We start from the raw sequence: 15218 nt of genomic DNA on the forward strand, positions 1-15218 counted from the left end.
ATGTTGGCATTTCAGGTTTATGGCTTAAATTTTCTTCTATGTACATGGCTCCTAGGCTTGCTTGTGATGGGCTGGAGGTTTCAGATTGCACTTTGGTCTTTTTTTTTTTGTCATTTTCCTGTATTTCTTGTTTTGAGAAATGTTCCAAACCTGCCCATAGGCATGCTGGAAACCTCCAGTGCATCCCCCCAATTTTTCAGTGTGCTGCGTGGGATCCAATGGTCCAATGCTTTCTCCAAGTGCAAGCCCACTGGAAATCACTTTGAGTGCCTTCTCTCCCAGGACTAAATGGAGGTTGCTGGGAATGCCCAGTCATGCCTGCAGGACCTCTTGTGCATCCTCCAGTGGTCTAGGAGGCTGGGTGGGGTTGTAACCACTGGAATAAACAGATTAAAGAATCAAAAGAGACTAAGAATACCAGAAATTTTCTGAGAACAAAGCAAGGTAAGGGACATCGTAATCTCTGACTTGAAATGGGACTGCAAAGCTACTGTGATTAAAACAAAACTCTTTGCTATTGGCATAGCAGAAGAAAATCACCCAAGAATCAGTGGAACAAATTGGAATATGCAGAAATACTTTGAAGCACAAGCAGTCAACTTATCTTTGAAAATGGAATCATAGACTTTCTTTATAAGAATGATAACCCAATAAATGAATGGAGATTGCTGGGCAGGGGCCAGTCAGGCGCACTGAACCTCCCATGCATTCTCCTGTGGTTCAGGATGCTGCACTGGGCCTTAACCACTGACGGTAATGTTCCTAAGCTCTGGCTGAAAATCACCTTGCATGCCCTCAGCTCACCAAACTGAAGAGAGGTCACTGGGTATCGCCTGGTGCGATCCACATAGACCCCTCAGGAGTCCTCTGGCCGTCCAGGATGCTTGAAAGAGTCTTACCCATTGGCAAGGATGGTCCAATGGTTCCACTGCATGTTGGAAACCACCCTACATGCCTTCAGGTGCCAGGACTGAATAGAGATCACTACAGATGGCCCAGTCAGGCCCACAGTAACTCTCCTGCATCCTCTGGTGATTCAGAACACTGGGCTGGGTCCTAACAAATGGGAGAGATGTTTCAAAGCTTTCTCTGAGCATGAAAACTCTGCAAATCACCTCTTGTTCTGAAATTAAAAATGTTCTTATTGTGCAAAGTGATGGGTTGTACCTGAATGAGAAGAGTGAGAAGAAGAAACTTGGGCCAGTTGAGAAACTCCACTGACAGTAATGTTCCAAAGCTCTTGCTGAAAATCACCTTGCATGCCCTCAGCTCACCGAACTGGTAATGCAGTCAGTGATGCACAAAGACCTATGTATATACCTCTGCCAGGTTCCAGGAGTTTCTCAACTGGCCCAAGTTTCTTGCAGTGTTTGTTTAGCCTTCCATTTTTTAGCAGCAAATGGACTTTTCATGTATAAAGAGATCATTACTTACATATGGAATGGATTTTCTTCATTGAATCTTTCATTATCATACTATACATGGGCAAGCCAAATGAAGAAGACTGTAAGTGATCAAATTTCAGATTCCCATTACCTAAAATACATAATGTTCCCCAGTTTCAAACTACAGTGCAGCTCACACTATTGATGGTCCACCACCAACTCTTCAGTATGTAAATAAAATTACTCTGATTAACACTTTCTGTACCTTCTATTTACATATTATCAAAACTCTCCTTCTGAGAAAGGACTCAGTGAACCTCCATACCTTCCAGGGGTATGACATGTGTAGTTCTTCTAAGACGAAGTGCAGCAACAAGACAATTGGAGATGAAACTGAACACCAGGGAAGAAGGGAGTGTAAATGAGGGGCAATGGCAGAATCAATATAATCACAGTATATTTTATGTAATATATATCAATGGAAAGTTAGAAAAAGATCACACATTCATCTCAATAGGTGCACAAAAATAATTTCACAAAGAACACACATTTATGATAATATGCTTACAAACTGGACAAGATGCTTTTTAATCTTAATCTGATAATCCAGTTGTGACATCAACAGCAAACATCAGTGTAAGTGGCCCAAAACTGAAAACTCTCACTCGGAGTTCTAAAATGGGTATGAGTTGAATGCACTCTTCTCAGATGATGAAGTACAAATGGCAAATTAATATATGGGGAAAAGTTCCATACGTTTGTCCTTTGAGAAATGCAAATTAAAACAACTCTAAGATTCCATCTCACTACAGAAAAAGGGAAATAATCAGGAAAACAAGCAAGAAAAATTACTAAGAAGAATTTGGGAAAGGAACTCTTCTTCACTGTTTATAGAAGTGTAAACAGATACACACCTCTGGAAATCAATGCAGACATTCCTAAAGAATCTAGTATTACAGGGCTCATGTGCTACAACTGTTCTCTCACTTAATATCTTCCCAAAATAATTTAATACAATTTACCAGAGTGATGTGTGTGAACTCATATTTATAAGAAAACATTTTGTAATGCTAAAATCTTGGGAACACCTCAAAATGCCCATCAACAGATGAAGATATAAAGAAGGCATGGTGTTTTATACAGTGGTGAAATATCCAGCCATTAATGATATACTTAACACAGTAGTAGGTAAAATGATGCACTTTCACAATCTCCTTCAGTGACATAAATTTTTAAAACTTGTGTAAATACTGCATGATCTCACTGGTGTGAAGATTTGAAAGTGTAAATACAAAGCAAATGTAAAACAGGTATAATGAAAGAGTAAGCAGTTGTTCAAAAACAAAGAGGAATTAGCCAAGGGGAGTATAAAAGAAAAGAAGGAGAACAATGGAAAAACAAAAAATATTGAAAATAAGGAGGAAAGTAGGGATTGTAGAGAGCAAAACAGAATGACACAAGGAAGAATCAGAATATATAATGTACAGGTTCAATTTACCTGTGATGAATGTGAATATTAGGAATATCTCAATTGTAAAAATAAATAATAATAATAATAATAATAATGTAACTCCCATAAAAATCAATGTGTACTATATGCAAGTTGCAGTCAAGCAAAATGTAATCCACTATTCTGTGCAATTTACATGAACTTATAAAATCATTTTCAGATTCTATATATATGGAAAGATTTATTAACTACCTTATTGTTTTAATTCAGCGATGTATCTAACAAAGATACTCCAGTAGATTTTGGTTAAGAGAAACAGGCTAGTGAAAAAGAAATCTTTATCCATTAGAATTTGATGAACACATACACACACACACACACACACACACACACACACACACACACACACAGACTCACACACACATATGTCCAGATTCACTACAGCCAGTTATTTCTTGTCAAAATTCCACTGTTGGAATTCAGCATTTCAAATAAAATATTTGTAGGATTAATTTCAACAGACTGCTCGCTAAGCTCCTTTGGATCATCAGTTCTATGGATTTTGATCTCCACTCATCCTGTGTCAGGTCAAGACACAGGTTTTATTTCGACCCTAATACAGGCTAGCCTCAGGAAGACCTTCCTTGCTCCAGGAGTTGATATTGCCATGCTCCATCATCCACTATGTCCTACACAATTGTGTTTCAATTTCATACTTATTTTTGCCTATGATTGAGACGCTGGTACAGAACATATTCAATCTATCTCTAAATTTTCACGTTATGTCCACTGAATCATGTTCTACTTCAGTCAGTATTCACATTTGTTAAACAAGGTTAAAAGCACTCCATGGCACAGACTATTTAAGAGATGGAAACAGCCTTCTTTTTCTCTGGAAACCCAGTCATGTGTATTACGTATGTCCATGTGCAGATGTTCTGGAAACTTGAAATTTAATTCCTACCTTAGAAATGCTTCTTTCTGTATTCAGATCATGACTTCACACTTTGCTTCCAAAACATTCAGTAAATGCAGAGTAATCACGTCTATCTGAATCAAAAGAAGAATGAGGATTGAGGGAAAAAATACTTTTCTATATAGAAATAGCAGATGGGCCTGTAGACTACACATGCAACAATGAAGTCAATATAAAGATTGTCAAGACATGGACCTGCAGGAGAATTTTCTAAATGGGTGCCATTTTCCATGAAAATGATATTGCAGCTGGAACAGGACAGGGTTCTGAGGTTACAACTGCCAGGCAAGCACCATGGCAGACATCTGAAGGAATCAGGTGGAAGCCAGTTCACAGGTCAGGTCACAGACTTCACATATTTATAAGGAGACTCCAACTTCATCAGATATAATCTAGTCTGTCTCCATCTCAGAACACCTTATCCCACACTTGCATTTCTAGCCTCTATGTTGTTTCCTTGTGTATTTGATTCCTGCTCTCTGAGGAAATCCTCCAGCAACCAGGTTCCAATACTAGGGTTTTTGTCAACCAGTGACCATGGGTCCAAAACATGGTAGCAAAGATATAAAGGAAGACTCCGTATAATGAATTGCCCTCATCTCCCTTGTCCTCTTTTCAGTTGACAATGCACACAGCCTTCCTTCATCACCCAATAGCTGGTGATGAAAGACCAAATATTTGAGACTGAAAGGACAGAGAAAGTGATCCAAAACCTATACTGATGAGCAAGTTGACAGGTGCCTTTCCTGGATTACATATGGGCTACTGCAGTGCTCCACAAGGGAAATAGTATACTCAAAATGAGGTTTCTCTTGTATATACAGAGCAGGTATTGACTATTTTTTGCAAGTTTACTCCTACATGCAGTAAGTAAGGTGGAAACTGTACTCCAGTGAATTCAGATTATGTAGTCTGGAAATGACTCCTAAACTGGGCGGGGGGGGGTGAGAACAGGCTGGATGTACTAGAGTGTGAGATGAGGCCAATCATTTTACTGCCTTATGATAAAACAAGGCCTATTTTAACTTTTCAGGACAGATGTTGGAATGCAGGACATTTATACAGACCTATCTCTTCAGCAATATTTTTCATTTGCAGACATGTTTTCACTATGTTTCCAAGTTACCAAGCCTGTCTTTAAATTGCAAAGTTGAAAACCTCTTGCCTCAGGTTCCCAGATGGCTTAAATCAAATGAAATCACCAACTTTCCTATGTCTGAAACATTTTATTAAAAAAATAATAAAACATTAAAATTACAAAATATAATTATGAACTACATTGTAGTAATTCATCAGCAATATTCTATATCAAGATCAAGTGTGCAGAAATCCCAAATGCCTCAATGTATATTAAAATATTGGTGAGTAATATTTTTCACACATGGAAACTTACACAAATAACATTTTATATATACTTAAAATTTTAGAATATATTGAAAAATGTACACAAGTAAATAACTAAATCGTACTAAACACAGTAATTAGCATAATAACCACAGTATAATCAGAATCTTGTGAATGTGTTCTCTTTCTCTTCATATCTCATACTGCCTTGCACTTAACCTTCTTGTCAGTTTGTGACATCACGTGATGGCTCTCAAATTATGCAACATGAGATAAATGATGACTCCATGTGACATCAGATTTATTTATGCTACTGAGAACGAAACATGACTTAGACTTTCTCAACATTTATTTCTGAGTTTTATTTTAATATCATAAGGTGCTGCTGAAATGCCACTGTGGATCATGTGCCTAAATGGGTACTACGAGAGTTTAGCAGTGCCATGTCCCCAAAGACTGTACAGAGAGCAGCAAAAGTGGTGTATTATTATCCTGCATGAAATTTATTGCTAGAAATATAATGCTACAACCTGGGCATGAAGGTGTATGCTTGTAATCTCAGGACTTGGAAGGCTAACACAAGAGGATTGCTGGATGTTCAAGATCAGCCTGGACTACAAATGGAGCCCAAGGTTAGCCTGAACTACAAAGTGAGCTCATGACCAGCCTGGCCTACAAAGTGAGCCCAAAATCAGCCTGAACTTCATAGCACGATTGTTTCAGACAAAACAAAACTAATGGTACAAGTCTCATGCATTGAATTCACGCACTTGTAGTTGTTACCTTATTTATTGCACACTGGTGATTCTTTCTTTCTGGTGTCATGATTTAAACATCACTTCCATCACTCACTAGTGCTATTCTGGCAATCATATTCCATGCATTTTCTTTGAACCCTAGGAACTTATGTGAAATCATGATTCACTTGCATACTCAGGATATTACTATTTATAAATGACTGCCTTAATCTTAGAAGGATGGTGCTTACATTTGTAGAAAAGTACATGATGTGTAATAGGCAGTAGGAGCATACTTCCTTCAAAATAGAGATGATCAAGAAAGAGAAAAAACATAAATTGGTCATGTTAAGGCAACAATAATGAACTCACACCTATTAAACCCACTGATGCCTTCCAAAGATGAACATTTACATTGTGAACTAAAAATAGGCCCTAATGCATTTATACATATTTTAAATTTTCTTTTGTGTTTGTGATTATCTTATCATAAACATACATACATAGTTGCATGTCATGAGCTGTTGTGAAGGACACTGCTAATGTGTTTGTGAAGATCCTTCTACAAGAAATAATTGTTACACATCCAACTGGAAAAGAGTGGAAAAAATAGGTGTCATCTATGCAGATGTTGGTGGATCAAAAATGTCGGGGAAATTCTTCAGAATCCTTGAATTATCTTTAAAAACTATATTTTCAATAGTAAGCCTACAAATAGTTTAGCTAGTTACATGTGATACTGAAGCATAAAATAAATGTGCTTTGGATTATCTCCATCATCAAGTGTGATCGCTGGAAATTCTATAAAAATATATTCACATCAATTTTTTTGGTATTTCTACAGATCTTGACTACAAGAGTAATTTGCAAAGTATTTTCAAAATAGTCACTTACATATGTCAAATTTTTTTCATAGTGCTGACTTTCATGTATTTGAGCATACGCAGGAATACTGAGTGCTTTCTCAGACAGCATACAGAAGCATAATGTTGGAGGTTAGCATCTCTGTCAATGGAAAATTTTACTCAATACATTTTTCACAGCTATAACACAGTGTGTGAGAAATTTAGCATTTATACAATGAAAAATTTGCAAGAAATCCTTCTCACATTAACTACTTACATGTAATGTTTCCCTGTTTGCATTATTTCATTATTTGATGGCATTATTGTGCACTGAATGCTTTTCTCCATTGTTGGAATGCATAGGGTTACTTCCTTATATGAACTCTTTCATGTCATTATAATCACTGGTGGTGTGCAAATTTGCTGCATTGCTTACATGCATACAGATTCTCCCCATTGTGAGTTCTTTCATGTGTTCATCAGGTACAAAATGAACAGAATGTTTTCCCAAGTTGCTTACCTACATAGGGTTTCTTGCCATTGTGGAATCTTTGATATATTTACAAGCTATGGGCTTGACTGATAGATTTCCCACACAGCTTACATACTTAAGTTTTTTCTCTGTGTGGGATCTTCTAGTTCTAGAAAATGTGGATTATCAGCAGAGCTTTTAAATTATGACTTATATAAGTTTTCTCTCAAGTGTGAATTATTTTATGGATGAGATTACAATATTGATTGAGAGATTTTCCACATTATGCACCTACATAGTCTTTCTCCCTACTGAGATTTCTATCATGTTTTTTTATATTGTATACTGAACATGTTTCTAAATGTCTTGCATGATAAGATTTTTCCCTAATTTAATTTCATTCTTGTTTCTGACAGTGAATGTGTCTGTCTTTTCATTTGTGATGGTATATCTTAAGATTAGGATGTCTACATGTATACAGGCCATGAACACAAGCACAATTTTGAATAGGAATGTATAGACACTTCTTGGTAAACTGATACAAGAGTTACAGATTCTGATGGGAAAAACTGTCATGAGAAAATTAGGTGTCACCCATCAAAACAAGACATTGGTGGATCAAAACATGGAAAAATGATATAGCATACTTAAATTTTCATTAAAAAGTGCAACATTTTTATTAAGACTACATACAGATAAAATATTTATTAAAAAAGACAAAAATATTTTAGGATAATTCTGTTTCAGGTTGTCTTCAAAAATGTATGAGCATATATTGACAGAAATTATTTTATAATATTTTGGCAGGTCTCCTCTACATGACTAATTTTGAAATTATTTTCAAAATAGTCCCTTACATATGTATGATTTCACTTAACTCAGATTACTTTCACACTTTTGACAATAAACCTGTATACTGAATACTTTCCCACATTGCATACATAATCTTGGGACATAGTATGACATCACTCAGAGGTTAGCAGCTATCACCTGAACTTTTACCAAATCTTCCTTACATGCAGTTACTCCCCATTGTGAGAGGAATCTTATGTTTTCAAAAGGGAAGCACTGCAGCAAATCTTTGCCACACTGCCTACATATATATGATATCTTCCTTGTATGCAAAATTTCCCTATGGCATTTTTGTGTGCTACATATGATCTACCATTGTTCAATTGCATAGAATTACTACACTGAGGGAGTTCTTAAATGTAGTGACAACCTCAATGGTATGGAAAGTCTTTCTATATTCCTTATGTTCATAGGATTTTTTCCCAGTGTGATATATTTGATGTTATAAAGTGAGAATGTATAAACAAATCCATTTACTCATTTCTCATATAGATAGAGATATTTTTATAGAGTGAATTTTTTTCTATACAAAAAAGCTACAATAATAGCTAAAATACATCACAAATTACTTACATCAATGGAAAGGGTTCATTTTCAGCACTTCTGTACACTGAATGTTTTGATATATTGGTTGTACCATAGATGTTCTATAGGGTGTGAGTTCTTTCATGAGTAATAAGGTGACTGCTTTGACAGAAAGATTTCCCACATTGCTTACATACAAAGGGTTTCTCCCCAGTGTGTATTCTATAATGTGATTTACAAGCAGAGGATGTACTGAATGCTTTCCCACATTTGTTGCATGCAAAGGGTTTCTCCCCAGTGTGAATTCTTTCATGTTTAATAAGGTCACTGTTTTGACTGAAAGATTTCCCGCATTGTTTACATGCAAAGGGTTTCTCCCCAGTGTGAATTCTATCATGTGCTTTACAAGCATAGGCTGTACTGAATGCTTTCCCACATTTATTGCATGCAAAGGGTTTCTCCCCAGTGTGAATTCTTTCATGTTTAATAAGGTCACTGTTTTGATTGAAAGATTTCCCACATTGTTTACATGCAAAGGGTTTCTCCCCAGTGTGAATTCTATCATGTGCTTTACAAGCATAGGCTGTACTGAATGCTTTCCCACATTTGTTGCATACATAGGGTTTATCACCTGTGTGAATTCTATCATGTCTAATAAAGTTAGTCTTTTTATTGAAAGATTTCCCACAATGCTTACATACAAAGGGTTTCTCCCCAGTGTGAATTCTTTCATGTTTAATAAGGTCACTGTTTTGACTGAAAAATTTCCCGCATTGTTTACATGCAAAGGGTTTCTCCCCAGTGTGAATTCTATCATGTGCTTTACAAGCAGAGGATGTACTGAATGCTTTCCCGCATTTGTTGCATGCAAAGGGTTTCTCCCCAGTGTGAATTCTTTCATGTTTAATAAGGTCACTGTTTTGATTGAAAGATTTCCCACATTTGTTGCATGCAAAGGGTTTCTCCCCAGTGTGAATTCTTTCATGTTTAATAAGGTTACTTCTTTGACAGAAAGATTTCCCACATTGTTTACAGGCAAATGGTTTCTCCCCAGAGTGAATTCTATCATGTGCTTTACAAGCAGAGCATGTACTGAATGCTTTCCCGCATTTGTTGCATACATAGGGTTTATCCCCTGTGTGAATTCTTTCATGTCTAAGAAGGTTAGACTTTTGATTGAAAGATTTCCCACATTGCTTACATACAAAGGATTTCTCCCCAGTGTGAATTCTATCATGTACTTTACAAGCAGAGGCCGTACTGAATGCTTTCCTACATTTGTTGCATGCAAAGGATTTCTCCCCAGTGTGAATGTTTTTATTACTGTGACAGCCACTGAGTTTACTGAATGCTGTCCCACATTGCTTGCATTCATATGGTTGCTTTCCAGTGTGAAGTTTCTTATGTTTTTTAAAGAAATTACTGTGAGATAATGCTTTTGCACATTTTTCAATTATATGATATTTCTCTCTATCATATTTTCTAACAGGTTTTTCAATATTGGATGAAGAAATAGAATTATTCTCATAGTGTTTTTGTACATAGGAGTTTCCCAAATTGCGGTTTGTCTTGGGGGTTTGAACACTGTTAGGTGTTGTGTGGGCTTTCACACTTTTGTTACCTACAAAAATTTTCTGCCCAGAGTGAATTTTTTCACTAAGATCAGATCTTTCCTCCACATTTTTTCCGTATTCGCTGGGTCTCTCTACAGTGTTACTCATTTCATGCTTCTGAAAGGACTGGAAATCACTGCAGATCTCTACATCTTCATTACATTTATATGGCTGCCCTTCAATTCTCAAATAATTGTCTTCATCACATCTGTGCAGAAATAAAAAAGATATCAATCACAATGGAAAAAGCTCCACATTAGCAATATTTTTTATGATGACAAATTTAGTTTGATTCCTGCTAAGTAATTCTGATGGTTAACTGACTCACTGCACTGCAGGACTGCTTTCAAAATACTATCCATTCTAAAAATTGTTACTTTTTTTTTTTTTTTTTTTGTACCAGGGATTGAACTCACAACTGCATGCTTGCAAGGCAGGCACTTATGCCCCAAGATAAATCCTCTTCTCCATTTAGGCAATTTTAAATTGTTATGTGATTCTAATACTTAATATCATTTTAGGAGACTGGTACAAATGAATAGCAAACATTGATCATTTTTTGTAGCTCTTTGTGTCTTAACTCCCCTTTGTCTATTTAACCTGATCATCTTTCTCATCTACAGAACATAAGGATTTCTGGTCATATATTCTCTCTCTTTACTTTCACTTCTCAAATAAGTTTTTAATTTCTCATTTAAGAAAAAATCTGAGTTGTGGCTAGGGATTTAGCTCAGCAGCATAAGCACCAGCCTGGCAAGCATGAGATTGTGAGTTCATTCCTCAGTACCGAGAGAGAGAGAGAGAGAGAAAGAGAGAGATAGAGAGAGAGAGAGAAGAAAACCTGTAATATTTCCATTTGTATGTCTGAATTATTTCACTTAAGGTTCAATACTTCTTGTTTCTTGGGAAATGATATCATGGTTCCCCAGATAGCTTTTTTTTCAACGTGGAGTTAAAAACAGGTCATAAAATGAACTACAATTGCTGACCTATTATTTGTTTTGTTGAGAGAGATTTTTATTGGCCATCAACTTGTCCAAGCTGAACTTCAAGTTATCATCCTGCATATTCAGCTTCCCCAGCTGCTTGGGTATTGCAGAAATGCACCACAATGTTGAGCTGACGCCAAATTTTCTTTACCTTGTCATGCAGTGATGGGCATCTGGGCTCTTCTCAATGCTTAGCTACTGTGAGTTGATTCTTATATTACATATTGTAAATGCCTTTTCATGTGCTTTAACAAACAACACACTCATGGTTCACTAACATTTGATGATTTTAATGTATTTGACAATATACTGAGAGAATCATTACACATAATGACAAAGTATGACCCATTCAATATTCAGGAGGTAGAGGCAGGGTATTGCTCTGAGTTTCAGGCCATTATGTGCTTCACAGTAAGTTCAAAGTCAACCTGAACTACAATATAAAATCATGGCTCAAAAGATTTAAAAAAGGATATCATTGTGGATGTACATGTGAAACAATATGAAACATGTTGTTTTAATTTTAAGACCACTGAATAGTTTTTACCATGTTTGTATTTTATTTATCCATCAACAATGTATGAGGAATTTTAAACCTTAACAGCTCAATATTTTATGGGATATTTTCATAATACTTATTGTAATAGTAGAATTCATTTTCATTTTGAAAGCTGATGCTATGTGAATATAATTCTAGATCATGAAAGTCTCAGTATTCACATGTATATATAAATGGTATTGTGAAGGTGGGTTTTTATCAACTTTCACAATTTGTTCATTTCCTACATATCAAAATACAATATTTAAATTTATTATCATACATTTCTATGATGTTGATCACGAAGGCAATTTTTAAACTGATACATTAGATAGTGTTATTTACTACATGTATTAGAAATACCTCTGATTCTTATATTTCAATATGTTTCTATGGATTCCCAGATAATACAAAATAAAATCAAGTATATCTCTTGGTATTTTTTGAGGTTAAATAAGGTATAACATGATCTCATTTCTTCAGGTTCCTTTGTTTTAATATTTATGCTCACACACTGACAATTAAGTAATGTTCTCTTTCTCTTATGTGTTTCAGTCACCTTATATTACTTGAGCAATTTTTGTCCTCTTCCTTAATTTGCTGATTATTCCATATTTTTCCTGTAATATGGACATAGAAATAAAATACACTTACTATAACTGTACATTAAAACATCTCTGATTTGATTTATACTCATAGTATAGTATAATCAGACTTGAGATATACAAGCAAATGTTATTATTATCAAATATATTAAACTGTATCAATGAGCAATAATTAATGCTGTTAGTATAAACAAACGTATCATCCTTACCTGTTGCAGTAATATTCATATATGTTTCCCACATCACTCCTCTGTAGAGCTTCTTTTGGGATGGAGTCAGCAAATCCCACTCTTCTGGAGTGAACTTCACAGCTACATCCTCAAAGGTAACTGTCTCCTAAATAATGACAAGGGTCCTGAAGTTCAGGCATACATAACCTGATATACCTCAGTTCCTGTAATAAGTAGTCTAACTGAAATTCATTCTTTCAAGTATTAACTGCATGTCATGGTCATCAAAACTCAAGTACATTCAAGTATAGTCACCCAGTAACACTGATGCTAGACTATGACATGCTGCTAAAGCAATCACAGAACTGTACCATGGTTTGTCTCACAGGGCCACCAATAGTGTAGTTTTTCAGTTACTTTAAAGCAGAGCTCAAAGAGTTAGCATGCAAACCACCATTCACAAAATATTGGTTATTTATAACACGGAGTTTGTCTTTCTTATCAACAGCATCATGGTCTTGAATCTAGATTTATAGATAAATATTTATTTGAATATGAAAAGAGATTTCTGAGTGATTAAAATTTAATGACAGAAAGGTTTTATTTGACCATTCTATAGACAAGAAAATAAGGGAAAATGTAGTTATAAATCTATAGCTCAGGGATACTAAATTATCTCCTTGTACTTATATACTGGAAATTCCACTAGGGTGCAAAGGAAGATAATGTGGGGAAAAAACCATATATGAAATGCTTGAACTAGAGTGAAAATTGCGGAATAGCAAAGTAACTGCTCACTAAATACAGAAGGAAGAGTTCAGTACAGTGGAATAGTATATGCTTGTACTCTCAGAACTTGAAATCATGATGTAAGAGGATTACCAGAAATTTCATGCTTGCCATGCATACAGTGTCCACCCTGGGCTATGTAACAAGGACAGTTCAGACTACAAAGTGAGGCCATTCATTAAACCCTGTACCAAATGAAAATTAAAATTAATTCACAGTCATTGACAAATCACAACTTTGCACCCAGGATATATCTCAATGGTACAAGCACCTATATGACATTTGCAAGGGCCTGAATACAATTTCCAGTACTAAAAAGATAATTCAAGTGCACCTTTGATTAGTAACAACAACTGTACATGTATGTTAGAGAAAAAAAAAACCTGCAAACATTGAATATTTGTGGGCAAGGAAACTTTTTGCATAATAAACAGGAAAACATTTGACATTCAACATTCATATCAGTGGACAAATGGATCTCAGGAAAGGAAAACAACCTTCAATTCATTCACATGGAATATTATGTCACAACTCAGCTGGCATTGTGCTTCTAAGCAAGAAAGCACAATATGTTTCATTTACATTCAGAAAGAAACAGGTATGTCAATAGAAATCTGGCCTGCACACGATCCTTGCCTATGTGCATTGGCGAACAATTGAAATGGGAAAGAGAAACATGAATTACTGTGAAATTTATACTGAAAAATAGTTAGTGCAAAACTCTTCTGAAGAAAATCAAGCAGCCATGAAAATTAGAAGTTGAAATCTATGAAAATTGGAATTAAACAAGAAAACATTTATTGAGAACACAATACAAAGATTTTACATAGAGTTAAGATCAATAAACACAAATCTAAAAATAAACAAAATTTATGTTTTGTTTATGCAGAAATAATGAATAGAAAAGAAAATCTAAATCACATTTGTGAAAATAACCAAACAATATTCAAGTGTGGAAGAAAAAATAATTAGATTTATTCTTAAATTCCGCAAAATCCTTTTCTATGGAGTTTATGAAAATCTACACACAAGTGAATTCTTTCTAACGACTACAAAATATTTTGTTCTATGATTCCTTGAAATACACGTGATTCTTTTCAAGTGAAATTACAGAATCAGAAACTGTGACCAAGAGAATAAATGAGAATGTACTTTGGTTTTGATTCACCTATCAGCCCTTGTGAATGACTGTGAGAAATGATTGAATTGATAAATACCACAAAAATCTCACAATATATTTTTATGTGCAATTTCAATGGTAGTTTCTAAAAACTTAAAGGGAATAAGTTAAAAATATAATTTCCATAAAAGAGCACATTGTAAACTTTGGAATACTTCCAAAGAATTGTCATCAATTATGCAATACTACTTTCTGACCTGAATGTATTTTTCACACGGTTACCTTCATTTCTTGCTTAAGATCCTTTAGTGAAACTTTCTGAATACACCTGTGACTCTTTCACTGTTCTCATTAAATCTATACACAAAAGCTTTGAGAAATAAGATTTTCTTTAAATGATTAAAACAATAAATTGCAATACAGGTACTAACTGATTTGTATGTGTTTATGTGTCTTGAGATATGAAATGACTGGACAGTTTCTATATTAGATAGTGTTAAACAAACTACAGTTACAAATATCAGTGTAAAAAATTCAGTGCTAACAGTTGTGAAAATTGAAGTTCACCAAAAGGAAAACAAGTCAGCCTATCAGAAGAGGAGACATTATCAGGAGAACAGGTCAGATTAAAAGGGACTGAGAACACAGGTGTCAGAGCTGATTAATAGCTAGACAACTAGGTAATCTGCAAATACTCTTATGATCCGGAGAGCAGTGTTTATTGTGTGCACACTGATAAGATAGGTTAAATAGTAAGCTATGCAAAAAGACATACCTCAATGCCATTGATTCAACAAAACATACGGAC

General features: G+C 35.1%; 1 protein-coding gene across 1 annotated transcript; it reads right to left on the reverse strand.

Annotated features, from left to right (window-relative positions):
* Window positions 1–7964: 7964 nt before the first annotated feature.
* Window positions 7965–10350, reverse strand: LOC134476761 (zinc finger protein OZF-like). Its single transcript, XM_063252429.1, has one exon. It carries the CDS (start codon window positions 10305–10307, stop codon window positions 8709–8711), a length of 1599 nt encoding a protein of 532 aa, XP_063108499.1. The 5' UTR covers window positions 10308–10350; the 3' UTR covers window positions 7965–8708.
* Between the last annotated feature and the right edge of the window lie 4868 nt (window positions 10351–15218).

This window comes from Cavia porcellus, unplaced genomic scaffold (genome assembly GCF_034190915.1).
Source record: "Cavia porcellus strain 051 isolate PalLab524CR breed Dunkin Hartley unplaced genomic scaffold, mCavPor4.1 scaffold_7, whole genome shotgun sequence".
Lineage (NCBI taxonomy): Eukaryota > Metazoa > Chordata > Mammalia > Rodentia > Caviidae > Cavia > Cavia porcellus.

Bases quoted from the DNA above. Each gene is read 5' to 3' on its own strand.
- LOC134476761 (XM_063252429.1), bottom strand. From the start codon at position 10,307: ATGAGTAACACTGTAGAGAGACCCAGCGAATACGGAAAAAATGTGGAG.